This window comes from Perca flavescens, chromosome 16, assembly GCF_004354835.1.
Source record: "Perca flavescens isolate YP-PL-M2 chromosome 16, PFLA_1.0, whole genome shotgun sequence".
Lineage (NCBI taxonomy): Eukaryota > Metazoa > Chordata > Actinopteri > Perciformes > Percidae > Perca > Perca flavescens.
Window position 1 is genome coordinate 18,841,409 of NC_041346.1, and position 20,622 is coordinate 18,862,030.

Sequence of the window (20,622 nt, forward strand, 5' to 3'; positions counted from 1 at the left end):
ACATTAACAGCGTTTTAACTCAGGGGGATCCTGACACCCTGGTGTGACATCACGCGTGTAGGTTACACAGCCCTGTTTCACGCGGGGTGCAGAAAGTAAAATCAACTCACTTCCCTGAAGCTTCAAGTCGTTTTCATGCATGCAGGAACTCTGCATAGAGGACAGACATCTCCTCTGATGTCCTACAGCATGCCGAGGTAGCATCACCGCTGTTGCATGCATGCCCTAAACGTCTTTGTTTTTATTTTATTCTACTCATTTTATCATTGTCAAAAGATGCAGAAAGGTTCGCCCTGTAGTGCTTTGATGTCACTTAATTTTCTAAATGGATTTCAAGGAAAGAGCAAGATGAGCTATGAAACAGCCCAATCAAATGTGATCCATGGACATATGTTATTATGTTTAGGTTACACCATTACCGTGCCTTTAGATTCCACATTAATCTTAATTAAAATATAATTAAGACCAAATTTGACCCAAAAAGATGCCTATCTGGAAGAAACAGTCACCACTACTTGAGATTGAGTTGTTTTAGATGTTTTCAGACAAAAAGCAAAAAAACATGTTTATCTTCCTTTTTTTCAGCACTAAATTCATACACGGATAACAAATGAAATAAAGAGATCCATAAATGAATTATTCCTCCTATAATGACAAGCCTGATTTGCTTTCTGAGCTTGGTAACATCAGTGTTAAGAATATCATTCATTTATTATAGAATTTAGTGAAGGTCAATGGTTTGGACCGAAATCTGCTTTTACGCCTTTCTACTTCCACTTTTTTGCAAAAACATAAAAAAGATAGTCTGAGTGTTCGGTAAAAAAGTTTTTGAAACATATTGGGTGTTAGGGATTCGCCTTCCGTGTTTAAACTGCCGGTCTGTTTCTCAGTCAGGTGTAGCTTATACCTGTCCGGGAGAAACTGTGACTGATTGCAGAAAACCAGGCACTAAATTGTGTGTGAAAGCAGCGTTCTGACCGGTGTCTCATGCCTGTACACAGTTTAATTAAAGCGGGGCTGTCGCTGGAGGTGAATGGAAAACAAGCCGTCTCCTTGACAAGTGCTTCCGTACAATCACTCGGTGGGTGTAATGCCATCAAAACACAGTGTCAGTCATCCTGTCTTTTTTTTTCGTCCTTTTTTTGTGTGTGTGTGTGTGTGTGTGTGTGTGTGTGTGTGTGTGTGTGTGTGTGTGTGTGTGTGTTTCCATAAGACCACACCTCCTCCTCCTTCCTCTCCCCTCTTCCTCAACCAATGGCTGCAGGGCTTCGTCCTGCGCGCAGCCCCGGTTGGATAAAACCTGGCTGGAGTGTTGGCAGCACACACACAACACAACACAACAGCAGCCCTGCCTCCTCCAACGCAAGCCCGGACACGCACCGTATATCACACCGCCAGAGTCCTCATCATTTTGGATAATATCATAATATCTGCTGGGGGACGTTTGTATTTTGAGCTGCGTCGTTAAAAAGGTAAGCTCTCATTTCAATTTCTAACTTGTGTTATGTGAGGTTTGGATGGCTGTATCGCTCCGCAGTCCTGATAAAAAAAACGGTGTAAAACGGTACAGAGGAAGCTTATATAGGCTATATGGAAAAAAAAAAAAAAACTGCAAGACGCACGATGCACTTAATGTCGCTCTGCTTTGGGGATACGTCAAATCATAATGAGACCAGTTTATTGTAATGAAGGTAGAAGATGGGACCCGGGTGCAGGTAAGCGTAAAGTTTTTTGGGGAACGGTAATAATAATCCAGATTCACCTCATATAAGCAGTCGTCATTGCACAAAAAGAACTGAACAATTGTGGTGAATTTGCAGAAGTGAATCGCAGTTTGTGTTATCATTTCACCGCTGGAGCTTCATGCATGAACCTTATTGGGCCCAAATGACCGGCTCTAGGCTGTAGTTTGGATTATTACAAAGCTTATTCCTGTCATCTGTGGCATTGAACTCTTCAAAACGGAACTGTGAAAAGACAAAAATATGTAAAGGAAAAAAGGAAAGTTATGGTGTCCCTTAACAGAAACTGTTTAATACTTAAAATTAATAAAATAATTATTACAAAGCAAGTTTAAATAATTCACAAAACAACTGTCAAATAGAAAACACAAAAGAGAGATAGATATGTGTTAAAATGCAAAAAGTCACTTGAAAAGATCAAATAACAGACCCGAGATGTTAACTGTTGAAAAATACATTTAAAATGTCTGCAAATCCCGCAGGAATTGTCACATTAATCTACAGGCCAAATAATATTAATTACTAGTATCACCAGGAACAATTAATAACAGTTGTTATAGTATTGACATTATAAAGGCTAGTTATACTTACCAAGAGCCACACAGTTGAGCTACATTAAAAAAAAAATGTTTCCAATCTTTTCTCGTATTTTTTTTAGTCCCATAAACCATGTGTCGCCGCAACTAACTGATTCCATCGATTAGGGGTTTATTAATGACTGAGATTTATATTGTGTTGTTCTAATAATAACGTGAGTTTGCTAAATTTTTATTTCTGCCAATCAAGAAGAACAATCATAACATTTTAAATCATGTGTAATTTTTCAATGACACAAACCAGCTGCTTTTATTTTTGTATTTTACCAATGACGCTTGGAATTATATTGGATATTTACTTTAACTCACAACTTCAACACGCTCATGCTGAAAAAAAAAAAAAAAGTTACACTATATTTTCAAATGTACTTTCAAAAACAATTACGAGTGTCAGTTGAGATAATCCAAACACAAACATCAACAGATAAAAGCTAATTAAACCTTCAATGCACAGTATAGGCAGGTAAATGTTATTAGCTGCAAGCCAAAATAAGTTTGACTTAACTTACTTGGTCATCAATCACCACATTGAACAGATATGAACAATGTTTGACCGTCTGCTGATTATTTGGTTAATTTTTAAAGTGTCCACCCAGCAGGACATGACAACACCTGACACGCTTAAATGGCATTAAAACAGTTCCACACAGTAACGTTAACAGTCACTTGAATCATTTCCGCAGGGGTGTGGTTCTTTTCCACTTGTGTCATGTTACTTTTTAAATCACATTTTTCCAATAATTGTAGTTGATGTAAAAATGAAGGTGCTTATTTAATACAAAAATATCACATGATGTTTGGCTCGTATCAGTGTGAGCCTCGTGGAGCTGGATGTTGATCCAGCAGTGGAGTGGTGTGCAGCAGCTGAGCAGATGGAGCCTGTAAACAAGGCTCACATATGGGCGATAACTACTGCCAGCTCCCACATTCACAGCAGATTTAACATCTTTTAGTTAAGAGTTGAAGATCCTAATAATTTGTCACATCTCTGAAGTCCATCACTGTTGCTTCTTCTTTGTTTTTAGATGAAGCAGCCACTTGATATCTTTTAGACAAGTCCTTTCATGTATGTTCACTTGATCCATCGCAGTGGTTTAATTCAGGTTATTTTTGTTTAATAGTCATTTTGTTCCAAAGGTTAATATAATCAGTAGGCTAATTCAAACACAGTCCTGAAGAGTGATTCTCTCTCCTCAAACTTTTTCCACTTACCGGTACACCAAATCTTGGCTTTACATCATGATACATAGGCTACATCACTGCTCCATTTGTTCAAAATCCAAAATAAAAGACACTCTCTGGTTCTAATAATTATACTGGGATTAATGAGACCAGTCAATCCTAATTACAAAGCGGATAATGAAGGGAAATTGTATGCATAACAGGAGTAGCCAACAGGGCTGGCCGAAGGGGAATAAAATCTGTAATGTTTTACAAGTACTGAATATTAAATTATACTATTTGTACACAAATACAGATACACAGGCCAAAATGATCTCTTCTGCTGTCCACAGCCTGTCTCACTGATAAACAGAAACAAAGACAGACACGTCCAGGTGATTTGAAGACAATTTTCTAGTAGGCTATCTTAGCTGTTATAGAGGGCCACCCAGCTGAGAATTTGAGCTCAGAGGCATCACATATGACAAGCAGCCAGTTTGATAAACCACTGTCCTCCTGCAGCGTGGTCGACAGTGCGCTCAGGAGCACACTCATGCCAGACGAGGCAGGACGGGGAGTAAAAACACTTTAACTGGGACAGCGTGGAGCCGACCGTCACGTTCAGCTGGTGGAGCAAGGACCAAAAACTCAGGGATATGTCCAACAACGCTGGAAGAGGTAAATACACAACACAAGTTGGCCTCTCAGACTCCTGTGAACAGATTAGCTGAACACATTTGGCATTTCCTGACAAGAGAATTGTGATCTGTCTCCATATTATGAACCCCTTAACATCCACTTTCCTCTTTTATATTCCCTCGTGTTAAGCTTGAAGTTTGGAAAGAAAGAAATCCCCTAAATCTCCAATTTAGTATTCAATGTACAGACATTTAATAAAAGCTTTTAAACACACATACAGTTATGTAGTTGTAAGCAGATATGTGTTTATTTATGAATTACAACTATAACTCCTTCTGTTGGAGGCTGCTGTATAAACAGAAAATACATGAAAATATGGTCAATATGTCTTTATAGCCTATGAGAAGTTATGTTTTGACAAATAGGATACATTTAAAAAGAAATGCACATTATAGGCCTATCCTTTCATCTTATCAACATTATAGTGTGTTTTAAACCATTCATCAAATGTTCACATATAACAAACAAATAAATATGGGAAATTAAAGTTGTGTGGCATGACATATTAGGCATCTTGGGAAACTTTGGAATCTCCAATAGAATTGAAAATCAATCTCTGTGGGTTTATAAGATGCTTTGCTGTATAGCATTCAGCACAATATTAGCTATGAAACATTGGAAACATTGTTTGGAGAACGTAGGCCTACAATGGGATGCAGAGAGGAGTCTTGTCTGCTCAATGTAAAGGAGTGAATGGTTATTTTCCTCTGGTCGTTGTGCAGGATATTGAGGACGTTAATTGGTTGTCACTTAAAGCTGTCAGATATAAATTTAGAACAATCCTCCCCTGGCCAGAGCCACTTCAGCTGGGTCAATCATGGAGCAGCAGGAGGCTAATGGCTTGTTTCTATCTATCTATCTATCTATCTATCTATCTATCTATCTATCTATCTATCAGTTTTCTCGAAATGAATTCACGCTTTGTTTTTTGTGTGCACGCGGTGTTCACGCACCGTGCGCGTGCACGTGCGCGTGCTCACCGCCCCCCGGGTCTGCTCGGCTTTAATATCCTGCAGGTTGATGAAGCTTGGCGGGGAGATTTTTTCCACACTCCGCTGGCAGCGTTAATAGAGGCTCCCCTCCCTCTCTCCCTCTCTCCCCTCTCTCCCTCCCCTCCCACGGCCTCGTCCGTCCGCTGTTTGATGTGGAAATGAAAGCTGGGAAAAGGCTGAGAGAAAAGAAGCGTCTCAATGGGTTAAATTAAAAGCAATGGTGTTCTTGCAGAGTCACCACCGTGCAGTCTATAGAGAAGATAGTGGAGCCTGCTGGTTGAACGCAGCGAGCGTTTTGTCTGTTGATGTTTACCGGGAAACCCAGTTCTTATGATGTTATTTTGCAGAAGCACGCTTTGACAGATCTGTGAGTTTGATTCAGATTGAATGCACGTGCAATATATTTAATATTTATGACAAATATGACAGTGTTAATAATATTGATACATCTAGAATGGATACCAAAGTAACTTATTAGGCCTATATTGTAAAGAGCATATTTACTATGTACATAAATAAATACAACTAAGCAATGTACCGTAATTTTCTCAAATATTCCTGAGGAAAGATCAAGTATAGCTATGTAATAATAACAATAGCATAGAAAAAGATGCAGAAAACGTGCTTGACTGAGCTCGAAAAAATACACACAAAACGACAGATAAAAAAAAACGTATGAGCTTGACAACTTTAAATTTAGTGTCTTCAAATGAGGGGAATCACCATAAATACTACATTTTTTACTGAATAAAGATCATTTCTAATCACACAACAGTCCCCTTCACTGATGCCCACCGATCCTCACGTCACAGGCCTCAGAACAAACGAGACTTGTGAGGTATTATTATTTATAGGCATGTGATTATCCTGTAAGTCATATAACAATCATCCATTTAGAAGTATGAGCTTTGGTGTTGGGTAAAGTTAAATAGGGGCATAATATAATAAACTGATAAGCACCAATCATATTCACATAATGAATGTAATCATTTTTCTAAACACAAATAAAAAAGTGTCAACGTATTGGAAAAAAACTTATCAAAACTGAAACTAGATCCAACTTTATTGGTCAACTCACCTTAAATCTTCTTTTTAAATAAGGGCAGCGCCGGCGCCAGACGCTTGTCAGTAGGGAGCACAGGGTTTTCACAAGTTTATAAGTTATTGCCGCGATGAGCTGCGTTCTCTTTAAGACAGAAGCGGGATCTCACAGTGCATCTAGATACGATGCCATACTGGGGACGAGGACTAGACCTACGCTGTGACCTCAATATAGTAGCTACTACAAAAGTTATCTCTGACAATTAACTCCAACTCTGAAACAAAAAGAAGACGATAACTTCGTCCAGCCAATGCAACGAGCAAACAGCACCCGAGGGAGAGGTGCAAGACATGCGGAGGCTATCTCAGTAGGACCAAGAACACCAACAGCAAAATAAATTCATTCCGTTCATCTCAACACCACAGGATTTACAGCCCACATAGCCGACTAAAAGCCAACAGCTCATTAAAAAATATACGCCATGATAAGCCACTCTGAACCACACATAAGAGAAACGTTTATTATCATATAATAAACATCCCCAAAACCAGATAGCAAGGATGGTAGCTTACCACATATAACAAACACAAGTAGGCTACACTTTATAAGCCCAATTAACCATAAAGTGGTCTTACCTTATGTAATGCAGTTCCACGACTCATGCGAAAATATCCATGATATCAGCAACAGTCCAAATGAATCAGTTCAATTCAGGCATGAGAGAAATTCTCTTGTCAACATTAGTCCTCAATTCATTTCTAATTCTGGCATTCTGCCAAAAACTGATAATAAATATAGCGTTGACAATTATTGTACAGTAGGCCTATTAGGCCACCCCGTCCCGTAACTAACGACCTAGCAGTATGGCTAATGTTAGCAACGCAGCCTCCTGAGCTACCTATTATAGGCTACTGTATGATTGCTCCGGCCGATGTTTATATTTTTGGCATAGGCCTACTGCACTTGACATAGGCTATTGGAACATTCTAATTTTTTTTCTGGCTTACTAGTATTATAGTATAGTATGTAGTATGTGATTTGAAACGCAGCGCTATAGCTACGTCCCGATGTCAATCGCTGATTAAAAACACCTGGGACAGCAGCAGCACGTTCACAGGCGCCTCTCCGTGGCGCAGGGCGCTGCTGTCCGCCTAGTGGCGGGCGGCTGCATAACATTTCAGATGCAAAAGCCACAGATAACCGGCGTCCATTTATGAAATATTAAATTTGGGGGTGGCGCAAAATTTCTTTTGGGCAGGCTTTGACCCCCTATGCCCTCCCATGACATTAATAAGTGTGAATAAATCCTGAAAGTCACAATCTTCGACCATTACTCACAGCCTTTGTGTTTGCTCACTGCAGTGAAGGTTTGTTGCTTTTCATCTTCTCCCGTGTCCTCGACTTTTTAAATTTAAAACTTCATTATGCTCCTGACAGCTCCGGCACTGCTACAGTTATTCATTACAATTTAAGACACATCTATGAAATATGAATGAAATAATCTTCTGTAGCCATACTTTAGTTACTTTGATGTTTTTGATGAAATCGCTTAAGCAACAAGTACCACTAGATTCCCTCATCCTTTTTCTCTCTTATGCTTTTTTGACAGCTACTTTTTCATTATCACTTGCAGTGTTAAATTAGTTGATGACATGAACATGAATTACATAGGCTACAGACAGAAACTCTGAGTTGAGTGTTTGTGTATTTGAGCAGTGCTGGAGTATCTGTGTGTGTGTGTGTGTGTGTGTGTGTGTGTGTGTGTGTGTGTGTGTGTGTGTGTGTGTGTGTGTGATGCATCCATAATCAATGAATGTGCGGATAATACTGACCATGAGAGACAGCTTTTAGGGATCTAAATAGCCATCCCTGGTTAGGTTTCACAGCTAAAATATTTTCTTAGGTTAGTCTTTGTCAGCTGCGTCTCCAAAAAAGTGTGTGTGTGTGTGTCCAGGTGTGTGTGACTTTGTAGTGTGTTGACATTGGCATGTCTCAGATCTCAGGTTCCATGACATTTATGAGTGTTCATCCCCCCTCTTCCCCCAGGTCATGGGGGTCTTAACCAACTAGGTGGAATGTTTGTTAATGGACGTCCACTACCGGAGGTAATCCGGCAACGCATCGTGGACATGGCCCACCAGGGGGTTCGGCCCTGTGACATCTCCCGGCAGCTCCGAGTCAGCCACGGCTGTGTCAGCAAGATCCTGGGACGGTAAGCAAGCACCTTTACTCAACTTCCTGTTACTGTTAATCACCCTGGGTGTGTTCTTTGACCTCTGCGAGTCTGTTTACTTAACAGTAGTCACTGGTGTTTGTCCGAGCCAAAAAGTAATGACTGAAAACCTCAACTTTCCTCCAGTTACTACGAGACAGGCAGCATCAAGCCTGGCGTGATCGGGGGCTCCAAGCCCAAGGTGGCCACCCCGAAGGTTGTGGATAAAATCGCAGACTACAAGAGGCAGAATCCCACCATGTTCGCCTGGGAAATCAGGGACAGACTGCTGGCGGAGGGAGTGTGTGACAGCGACACGGTGCCCAGCGTGAGCTCCATTAACAGGTGACAAACTGAATAATGAATGAAATCATGTTAGAGGTACTGATATGCCACTGTGGATCAGTGGCATGTAGATAAGTGGCTTCTTGGGCGTTAGACGAAAGATGAATGAGGAAGATCTACCAAAGATTTTTCATTCCTTTAAGCCCATATTTCATATGCCTAAACGTTCCCCTCTGCATATCCTTTCAAAATTCATATGCTATCATTATGGCAATGCTTGCACCAACCAAACAACATTTAAAGATGTGTGTGAAATGTGAAATTACTGTTCACTCACTTTCTTCTTTTTGTTTCAGAATAATTCGAACAAAGGTCCAGCAGCCATTCAATCTGCCTCTGGATGGAAAAGGCCTGAGTCCAGGGCAAACCTTAAGTAAGTCTTTACCAAATTTATCATACCATTTACAAACACACACACATGCACAATGAAGGCTGTATCACCATAGCAACCGTCCACATCACTGAGCATTATCATGTGATGGTGAAGGATTAAGGTTAAAGATAGTGTACTTATTGCTGTTTAGGATTAAGCTCGAGACATTGTGGCAACAGTGAGATGTACAGTATCATTTCCGCTCTCTGTCTCAAGTCTGTCTGTCTTTGTTTCTCTCACTCTCTCAGTTCCGAGTTCAGCAGTCACCCCTCCCGAGTCTCCACATTCAGACTCTTTGGGCTCCACCTACTCCATCAGTGGCTTGTTGGGTATCCCTCAACCCAGCGCCGAGGGCAAGAGGAGCCATGATGACAGTAAGAATTAGACCAAATGAAGGAGATAACACAACATTGCCGTCATATTGTTTTATTGTGGCGGTGCATATGGAAACCCATCAGATGTGTACCAGTGTGAAAGATAGAAGAGGGTTTTTTTGGCTAGTTTTGGTGCAACGTACTTTAATAATTTCCAAATACAAACACTTACATTCAGCAGCCTTTTTCAAGTTGATGTTTAGTTTCTGACTAGATCTGTTGCATACAGTGTATAAGCATCCTGCTGCAGTTATTGCCTCTAAAATATAATGTCTCAAAAAGCTGAAAAACACCCATCAAATTTTCTTTATTGAATACATTATTTGACCTTTATTTGACCTTATTAAGACCAAGTTTTTTTTTTCACAAAGGAAAATGGGCCAAGAGGCACCAAACAAAGAGCGATAAAGTGTTTAATAAAAGATCTGTTCAATCGAGCAATACTTTAATACATTCTTACCTTAAAGGGCAATTTAAGGCGTGCTCGTGTTGGAAGCATAAAAAAACAACACATAAACAATTTATTCACACCCTTAAAAGATAAACCTCATGACACCCTTTCTTCTTTATTTTCCTCTTATGGTTAAATGGTTGAGAGTCATTTTAGCATTTTAACATTTTAAAAAATGAAATAGTTCAACTTTTGAGCACAGAATTCTTTGTATTTTTTATATTTTGCTGGAGAAATTTTAAATAGCACAAATGTGAGGATTAAAACCTTTAAACAAACAAAATGAGTGTGTGTAGTTTCACCATACACATCACACGTAAACATCTTTTTTCTTTTTCTCAGGTGATCAGGAGAGCTGTCGGCACAGCGTGGACTCTCAGGGCAGCGCCGGCGTCCCGAGGAAACAGATGAGAGTAGATCACTTCTCAACCACGCAACATCTGGACTGTGGGTTTGATCGTCACCACTATCCCCCGGACTCATTCGGCTCTGCCTCCAGCAGTAAGACAGAGCAGGTAACAACAAGCCCATTAATGAATGCTAAAATGCAGCTCAAAAGAGAATACAGTAATTTCTAGATATACTTATATATATATATATATATATACACACTATATTTTTTCCATTTCAGATTTATTTGGAACTGTAAAAAAAAAAAAATTCTGCCTTTGTTTTTTGACTTGCACACATGCATATTTGCTCCTTCTCATACATGAGCACACTTTACACCAATAGCTAATCCCTGTTCATCATCCCCAGACTTTGTACCCGCTGTCCCTCATTAATGGCAGCCTAGACGAGGCCAAGACCAGCCTCTCAACATCCAGCTCCGCCATTGGACGGAATCTGACGGCGCACCAGAGCTACGCCATGGTGACTGGTGAGACTCTTAGATGATGACCTTTGACCCGCGTCTCTTACCTCTCTCTCTCTGACTCTCTCTGAGTCTTGCCATCAGCATCTTTTATAGACTGTTACACAACAGTACCACTGTCCTGAAGCCACTCCCTCTTATGTTTTTGACATTTCACTTTAAGTTAAACGTTCCACTCATGTTCACCATTCATTTTCATTCTCTCACCCACCTGTGCACTGGCTGCCACCCCCTCAGAGCCCCTACAGTCCCTGCCGCTCTGTCTAAAACAGGAAATGTCCCCAGAAGTGACCAGCACAAGCCCCTCCCCAAACATGGCAGCGTCCAACCTGGCATTCGTGGAGCTGCAGTCGCTGCAGAAGCCCGTTTCTGTCAGCAACAGCTGCAGCCACTCCAACCATTTCCCCAACGCCTTCAACTCATTCTCCCATCATGCACCGGTGTACGGGCAGTTCAGCAGTCAGTCTATCATCTCAGGTAACGGAGGCATCCATCTCATTCATGTTCACACTCATAACAATTGTGTTTGCATTTGTGCTGTGCAACTTCTCGCAACGAGAAATCTTTAAATATCTTTTTTTGTCTAGAACTCTAAAACACTCGATCATACAAGACAAAGAAAACCAGCAAATACTCACATCCGATTTTTGGCCATTTTTCCTTAAAAATATAACTTAAATGATTACGAGTTTATTATTATCTTGTAGCTGTAAAAACAAGTAACTTAACATTATGTTCAGTGTTAATGTGTGTGTTTTGGTGTTTGTTTTTAGGGCGTGACATGGTGAGCTCCACCCTGCCGGGCTACCCACCTCACATCCCCTCCCCTGCCCAGTCAGGATACTCCACCTCTGCCATCACGGGCATGGTAGCAGGTAATGGACATTTGTTTTTAAGGTTGTTTTCACCTACAATTAAAAAGTCAAATGATAATTAGATGGAAAATAGAAAGTGCTGAATGAGTCAGACAGGTAGACAGAAAGCAAAGGGATGGTGACGAACGTAGGAAGAGAAGGAGTAAAGAGACAGAGAAGCAGGGACGGAGGCTTGTAGATTAACAGAAGACAGGCTGAGTCAATGAGTAGTGTTGCTGGGGTGGTGAACTGTGTTGTGTGTGTGTGTGTGTGTGTGTGTGTGTGTGTGTGTGTGTGTGTGTGGGCCCAGGGGGTATACAGGGAACAGGCTGGGGGTTCCACCCTGCTGCCCACACTCCCCACCCAGACACCTCTGACCACACATCGCCATGGGAACCAGGGGGCCCAGGAGGGAGATGCAGGGTGGGCGGAGGGGGTGTAAAGTCTGGGTATGAGCGAAGAGGAGGAGGTCTTTGTGGTGTGTGTGTGTGTGTGTGTGTGTGTGTGTGTGTGTGTGTGTGTGTGTGTGTGTGTGTGTGCGTGTGTGTGTACGTACGTACGTGCGTACGTGTGTGTCTACGTCAGAATGCCTGCATATTACCAGAGAGAGAGAGAAAGAGAGAGAGAGAGAGAGAGAGAGAGAGAGAGTGTGTGTGTGTGTGTGTGTGTGTGTGTGTGTGTGTGTGTGTGTGTGTGTGTGTGTGTGTGTGTGTGATGTGCCTTTTTTTTATTTGAAGTCTGCCCTCCGAAGCGCGAAATGAGAGGGTCTGATTTATTATTTTTCTGGTGGGCTCGCTGTGAGGAAGCGTTGATACACAATTACTGAGTGAAAGGGGGGAGTTAGGACAGGAGGAGGAGGTGGGGGCGCAGGGATTCATTCCAGCCAACATAATTACCAATTAGATATTAAAAAAGAGAAGAAAAAAAAAAGAAAGAGGAGTGCCAGAGAGGCTAAAGCAGGAAGTGTAGGACGGAGAGAGGAGGAGGAGTGATCTGAGGGGCCGAGGGCTGAGGAGAGAGGGCGTAGAGGCTAGCTGCATGCACCACTGGGTCGAGGGATTTTACCCCCAGCCATCCACCTGCACCACAGATTAATGGTTTACAGGCTGCACTAACTGTTGGTGAATTATGAGCTAAGCCCGGCCAGACGCTGGCACACACACAAACAACACAGCTCCATGGAGCTCTCAGGGACATCTTAGCTTTGCCTTTTAATAACAATCTGTGTTGTATTGATGTGTTTTATCCGGTGATGACGTTTTTTTCTGTCCTGCAGCAGGAACAGATTATTCGGGTCAGACCTACAGCCATTCGCCCTACACCTCCTACAGTGAAGCCTGGAGGTTCACCAACTCCAGCATACTGGGTGAGTAAGGACCCGCTGAGAGTAGTGACAGTGTGGATGCACCCACATTTCTGTTGCTTGTTTACTGCACTCTGCACATTACCTTTGGATACATTTATTTTTACTTTGAGGAATCATCACTAATTAATTTAACTCATGAAAGTCCCCTGAGAATTTAGAGAAACTCACTTCTACCGACTTTATAATTCACAAACATTTCATCATGATGAGAATATAAATAAATGGCTGCAGGAAAGAAGAGAGACTTGCAAACTGCCTCAGTCTCATATGAAACCATTAGGCACATTGCTAACTAGGATTTACTTAAGGCTTATTATTTCAGTTTTTGTATTATTTTTCACTTATTCAACCTTTGTTTAATCAGGAAAGTTCCTTTCAGGTTGGAAACCTCTTTTACAGCATGCAGGCAAAAGATAAAACTAAACAACAACAAAAAGGCTAAAATAAACAACGAAAGGAGTCATTTACCATATTTACAATAAGATACTCATTTTAAATTCCTTTTAGGGACTATTCCAGATAATATGATGGCATTCTTTCCCATCTCACACATTCACACATCATTACATTTACATGTATTCATTTGGCAGACCCTTTTGTTCAAAACAACACACTAATGAGGTACAATTCAAAAATAAGTGTCACAACAATCACTTGTTCCACCAGACGTTGGGGACAGACTGCTCATATATGTCTTGTAGTCGGAGATAATGACTACAAGATCAAACTTCCACTTAATGCCATTAGCAGAGATATAGTGATAAAATTATACAAAAGTTAAAAATGAGATTGCATATCACACAGTTTTTTAATTGACATCAGGGGGGGGGGGATCTCTTCCACTGCATCACCAATCAACCTGGTTAGAAAAGGAAAGTCCTGCATCTCTCTTATCTTTTCGATAATTCTTTAGGTGTCATGAGAGGGTTTGAGACTCAGTCCACTCTCGCAGAACAAACCAGTCCAAGCAGCTCAGACGTTTAGCTCAACCATCTGCTCTAAAACCTCCGATAAGATAAGATGGATAAAGAAAGTCTGATCCTCCACCACCATCACCTCCCACTTCTGAAGGCCTCCATCTGTGTCTCCCCCCGCAGGTTCACCCTATTACTACAGCACGGCCTCCCGCACCGCCCCACCATCTGCCGCCTACGACCACCTTTAGTCCCCCCCCACACCCACCTCCCCGCCTGCTGCGTGGGTCCTGACTCCACCCGGACCAAGACTGGAGAACTCAACATCAGCTGACACATCTGATTACGGACCAAGGCATGAAAGTCAAAACTGGATGTGAACTTGAGACTCTGCTGATGAACCAGCAACAATTTTTTTTTTTTTTTTTTTTTTTTACCACACCTACTTATATGTTATTTATTTGTCATTACTGATACCGTTGCCCGGGGTAACTTTGACTCATGCACGTTTACACATTGCTAAATCTCCTCCCATGCAGGGCCTGTTTCCAGAGACTCAGCCTGACGTCTCATATCGAGGTGCATATTTTCAGTATAGAATGCTGTTTTGGCCAAAGACTATCTTTCATCGCACATCTGCAACTTGACACTGATCCAGTGAATACGGATATGCAACTTCTTTATACTGAACTATGCCTGCTTTTGTTTACAATGCTTTCTGTCCTGTCATCACACATTGATTCCTTTTTCTTGATCTGTATCTGCTTGCAAATTCATTTGTATGACTTGTTTTCACTGTAAATGCAGATCTTTTCCTGTAGTGAACATAGACTAAAGGGTGACACATTAAATCACAATGACAACAAAATGCCCACATATGCCCCTCAGAGACAATTAATGTATTTGTCTAGCAATATGTACATGTTGTAAATGATGAATTACTTATGGGGAAGTGATGCAATTTTACTCAGAGAATGATTGATGACGGAGGGGGATGATGGTGATTCGGCTACAAAAACCAACAAGGCTTGAAATACCTTTGTTTTGCTTCAAATAAATTTAGTTTGTTGTCATGCTGATGTTCTGATGTTTGGTAAGAACTGTGACTATTTTTTCTTATACTGTTATTAATATTATTGCAGATGTAAATAATGAATTTCTAAAGAATTATTTTAATTAAAGCATGACAAATTTACTGTTTTTACTCATGTCTTGTGTGTTGCATAAATAATACCTATATGTTAATAAGTGTTTAAATCATAGTTAACTCACAGCAAGGCAGCTGGGGTCGTTTAGTGTGCTGACGTTTATTTTAGAGAGCCTTTGATTTTAAATATCTGCTTATATTATCATTATGATTATTATTATTTGTAGTAATAGCTCGTACTTACACGTTAAAAGTCAGCTGAAATGTTGCATATTTTTTTGCACCTTTCAGCATTTTAAAAGGACGAAAGCAACGATCCTGAAAACACGCGCATCTGTTTAATTTCTTTTTTTTATTTTCTGCATCATGTAGTTTTATTTGCAATTATTTCGTCCCTCTTTGCGGCCTCATAATTGCGGCGCGTTAACGACGCCACGGTTCGGCGGTGCGGCGGCCCACCTGGTGCCGCCGCGTGGGACGGCGCGAGGATGATGGAGGGAGGCCTGCAGCACGTGACACTGGGTGTTTAGGCGCGTGCTCAGGCAGTTCTCTTTACACATTGCAGATATTGTAACGATTGTAGTGGTACCAGTGAATAATGCGGTGCATTATCAGCTATGAGTTCAGAGTTTTATTCATTTTTAAAATATAAATCAAATGAATTATGTCTACATGAACATAATGATGAAAATGAATGTGAAGGGAGAGAAAACTGGCTGTTGCAAAATAATACTTACCTAGCCTACCTAAATAATATAAAACAGTATTCACACTCATGTCAAAAACATACTCCTATGTAGGCTATTTTAGGCCTATACTATACATTAGTTTAAGCACAATGTTTTATGAATAGTGGACAAAGTCCATAGCTGCTTTGGAGCTTTCAATCACAACACACAATCTTAAAAGATTACGTTTAAATGCCGATATATGCAGATATGTGATGTAATAATAACAAATGTAATGTAATATAGGCTATGTAATCATAAATGTAGACAAAGTTTACATATATAGCCTAGGTAAAAATGTACCAATGTTTTACAATTTCTCTTTATGACCAAATAGGCTATTTACCAATATAACAAATGTTAAATATTTTTATATTATTATAAATATTATTTACCAATATATGACCAATATGAAGTCATGTATTTATTTTATTTATAGTTTTTGGTTATATTGTCTTTCTTCTTTTTATTTTAATTAGCCTATTTACTTTTTGAGTAGCTATTTTTGACCTGCCAAAAATCCCACTTTTTTGTTTTATGGGTTTTGTTTTTGTACCTTTTTAAATTAAAGCCAGAAACTGCGCTTGAACTTGCTCCAGTTTCAGTGCTGGGTTTTATGCTGTTTAGTCTTATTAGACCACAACAACCTCTGCAGTAATTCTCAGTTCACGAACTTCTGTGTGGCTCATGGCCTAATTCATCATTAAAGGAACCCTCAAACCTAATTACATAACTTTTGAATGAGACAGGATGAAGGGTTTTGTCTGACTTCTGAGGCAATCACTTAAAGTCCTCAATATCAGTTCAGTCAGAGCGGTATCTGTCTGCTGATGAAGATCAGCCCTGACGTCTTTCTGTTTACAGTATGCACTTCTCTTTCTCTCTCCCTCTCCAAGCCTCCCCTCTCCTCACATTTCACCATTTTCCTGACTCACCTCTTTACACCCCTCTCTCTTTGTATCCCTCTCCTGCAGCCACACTACTGTACACACCCTGTAAACTTTAAACAATAGCTGCACTTCATCCCATTGTCGTCCAAGTGGCCTGGCCCATTCCAGACAGCCCATCTACTGACTGGACACTCATTCTTTTCAGTTCCTTGCTCAGGCATGCAGAAATACACACATCCATACACACTCATACATATAGAGGAGCTTTCAAGTCAATGCGCCTCACAGGGACGACGAAAACCTTTTCATAGAAACCATTTTCAAATTCCTCAGCCAGCTAATGGCCGACCAGAGAAATAACAGCAGTTAACGTTAAACATTAACAATCTCGCTACCAAAAGAGTAAAAGACAAAACATTACACTGCTACACACAATCCGAAATAGCAGAAATAACTCCTCTCTGTCTCTCTCTGGGCCTATTAGCGAGGAGGTTTCGGGCCACAGTGCTTCTGGTAATGAGCCCGGCAGCACAATACAGGCACCGGGCCGGAACAGCTGAGGGCAGACAAAGCTGGCAGGACGGGGCGACTGGGACTTACTACATTTTACACAGAGCCATACTAACACTGTGTCCGCGTGTGTGTGTGTGTGTGTGTGATGGAGGAGAAGGCATGTGTCCCATCACCATTATGGGGACAAACTCAAAGACAGAATAGGGCCCCCTGGAGAAATTGCTGCCAAAAAGGCAGCAGTGGAGTGTGTGGCAATCAGTGGCATGACGGGTCGGGGTTGTCCTGCGTCAGTCATCTGGAAAGTTCTCCACTTATCTCTGGGCCCGAGACCCTGGGCCAACCAATTCAGCCCGGCAAATTATGTAGACTGACAGAATTTGTTGTCCAAATGAGCTGCAGAACACGCTGTTGTTTTAAAACTGTACTGCTGTGTGGGCCCACCCGGTTTAGGCTTCTTTGTGGCCGTCCAGAAAACCCAGATTGTGTAAGTGAACCCATCACCTTGTATGTTAATGGTTTTGCATGAAGGCTGGCTGATTATTCTTAACACTTTGTCATCTTTTTGCATTTATTATTAGTGTGAGATTCTTATTCTGTTGTGAAGACCTAGCCCGACTGCTAATACCAGCTTCTTTTTCTCCTTTGGTTTCATACACTTATAACAAGATGAAAGGTGTCCGTCTGCTTTAACCCCCCTCCCACCACATCTTTATGAATGTTGGAATTGTGGGAGATGCGTCCGACACTTTTTGCAGCTTTCCAAAACCAACAATCTCGCCCACTTTACGCAGTGATTAGCCAGGTGTGCATACATGAGAATTTAGGTTTTCTTTGTTCATTCTTTACACTTAAAACTACTTCTGCCACTTTTCTTATGTACAACCAAGCACGTACAAAAAGCCATGAATAGAGTTGGGGCTGAAGGGAATGTCGTTAGTTTTGCAGGCATTCGGTCATAAAACAAAGCAATGGACACATGTTTGACCTGATGATGGCACTACTGTAGATGAAAAGTTAAAGGTCCCATGGCATGAAAATTTCACTTTATGAGGTTTTTTAACATTAATATGAGTTCTCCCAGCCTGTCTATGGTCCCCCAGTGGCTAGAAATGGTGATAGGTGTAAACCGAGCCCTGGGTATCCTGCTCTGCCTTTGAGAAAATGAAAGCTCAGATGGGCCGATCTGGAATCAGCTCCTTATGAGGTCATAAGGAGCAAGGTTACCTCCCCTTTCTCTACTTTGCCCGCCCAGAGAATTTGGCCCACCCATGAGAGAGAGACATCATGGCTTTCAAACGAGCAAAGTGACAGTTGGTCAAGGCCACACCCCCACCCTCCACCTTGCCCCCCCTCTCTCCTCTTCAATAGCTACAGACACAGAAATGGCACGTACTAAGGAAAGCTCATTGTGGGACTGGCTCTAGTGGCTGTAATTCTGCACCAAGGCTGAATTTTGGGAAAGAACTTCAGATACAGTATTAGGGGACCACTAAGGCCTATATAAAAGCATCCAAAGAACACCATGTCATGGGACCTTTAAGGGATCAGTTGAACGTTGTTACAATACATCCTCAGGTGGACATGAATAGCTGTACCAAGTTACACGGCAATCCAAAATAATCTAACTAAACATGATCCAACTTTACAGCTTTCAACCACATGTCCAACCACATGGTTGAAAGCTTCGGGGCAACAAATTAGTTTGTGACTTAACCTTTTTTCTGTTTCCAAGCTAAACAATCAATAGCTGTCAAGACATTTCACTATAAAGTGTCAATCTCATGGAGGCAGAAGAGAACAAGACAACACCAAAGTCTGAGGGATTCATTAATCATGAACCATGAATCACTTAAGAACATTTTGTTCTAATCCATTCAGTAAATGTTGAGATATTTTACTGGGTAACTAAAACCTCTGACCTGTTGGTGGTGCTAAATGAAAAGTCATATGATAATGAATCATCCTCAGAAGAGGATGGCAAATTATTGACTTCATGGAAATCCATCAGACAGTTGCTGAGATATTTCAGTCTGGACCAAAGTGGTGGTCCGACCGACCAACCGACCGACCGAATGTTGGTATAAGAGACATTATGGCCAGAAGAAAGGCCTCCGAACACCTGAGCGGACTTCAAAAGACAACACCTTCCTCAAATTTCAAGAAGCTATCTAATCTCCTCCACCTTTAACCATAATGCACCTGGAACAAATGTGCCAGTCAAACAGAGCAAAGTGGCCCAACAGAGGATGTTTCTGTGTAGCAGCAGGCGGAGGGAGGAAACACAGGTGCCCTGTGTCCGACCAGCCTATTAAACAACACACAGGCCCTGAAGGCAGGAAGCTGCTATTGACTGGAAGACATCAAGAAAAACGCACCTTTCAAAGCACACACACATTCAACACTATACACACAAACGGAGGTGGATAAAATCAGCCAGGTATCAGGTACTGCCCCGAGGGAGAGGGTTGACCTGTGGAAGCTGGGGGAATCGAACACACAGCTCATTCAACGTCACATACACATCTCCATAATGCTGTTTTATCCTTGAAATGCACCGTAGGTAAAGATCATTAACTAGAGAAAGAATACATTTAAATATTCATATATTTGAGTGTAGTTAAAACTGATTCCTGTTCGAGTTGACAGATGAAATGAGATAAGATGTAGGAGATTAGTTCACAAACATTCCTGCTCTGCTCTATACATTGCATTAACCTATGGAGCGCCGACCGGTATGTTTGTCCTGCATGTTAAAAGCCACTGAGTCTGTGCCCGAGGAGTGTTGTCAGAGGCAGGAGTGTGTGTGCGTGGAAGAGGCGAGGGCAAAAAGAGGTCATGCGTTTAAATGCCCTTAAGCAAGGCACTTGCCTTAACTCTCTCAATGAGAGGCTCCTTTGCTACAAAAAGCCAGCATTTGTGAAAGGGTCTGATAGGCAAATAAAATGAAAATGTCTGGCCATGAGAGAAGCAATACTAATGAGTGCAGTCTGCAGGGAAAAAAAAAAGATGTTTTTCTTCAGTGCCTTCCATTTCCTTTAAATCAAGTTAGAGCAATAAAAGAATATCACTTCCCACTAAAAATTACAATTGTATGGAAACTAAAATATATTGAATGCATTTGTACAAAGGTACAGGAGATGTCTGGTGCAAGTGGACACTTGGAGAGAATAAGAAGCGAGTTATTAGTTAGTGTCTCAGTGAAAGAGGTGAATGGAGTCTAAGTGGAAAAACAAAACCCCTGAGAGAACCACAGAGAGGCTTCGAGGGCCCTGGACGGAGAAATCACAACAGCAGCAGTCAAGAGTGAAGGATGGAGGGGAGAGAACACCAAGAGGGAGACCAAAAAAAA

At 41.3% G+C, this 20,622-nt stretch overlaps 1 protein-coding gene across 1 annotated transcript; it reads left to right on the forward strand.

The window, feature by feature from the left end:
• Positions 1–1,371: 1,371 nt before the first annotated feature.
• On the forward strand, positions 1,372–15,008 carry pax8 (paired box 8). The gene is made up of 12 exons (XM_028601464.1): positions 1,372–1,472; positions 4,022–4,177; positions 8,279–8,444; positions 8,592–8,789; positions 9,086–9,162; positions 9,411–9,536; positions 10,330–10,502; positions 10,747–10,867; positions 11,099–11,338; positions 11,635–11,736; positions 12,995–13,081; positions 14,179–15,008. The coding sequence occupies exons 2-12, from the start codon at positions 4,156–4,158 to the stop codon at positions 14,244–14,246; spliced, it is 1,380 nt and encodes a 459-aa protein (XP_028457265.1). The 5' UTR covers positions 1,372–1,472; positions 4,022–4,155; the 3' UTR covers positions 14,247–15,008.
• Positions 15,009–20,622: the final 5,614 nt, after the last annotated feature.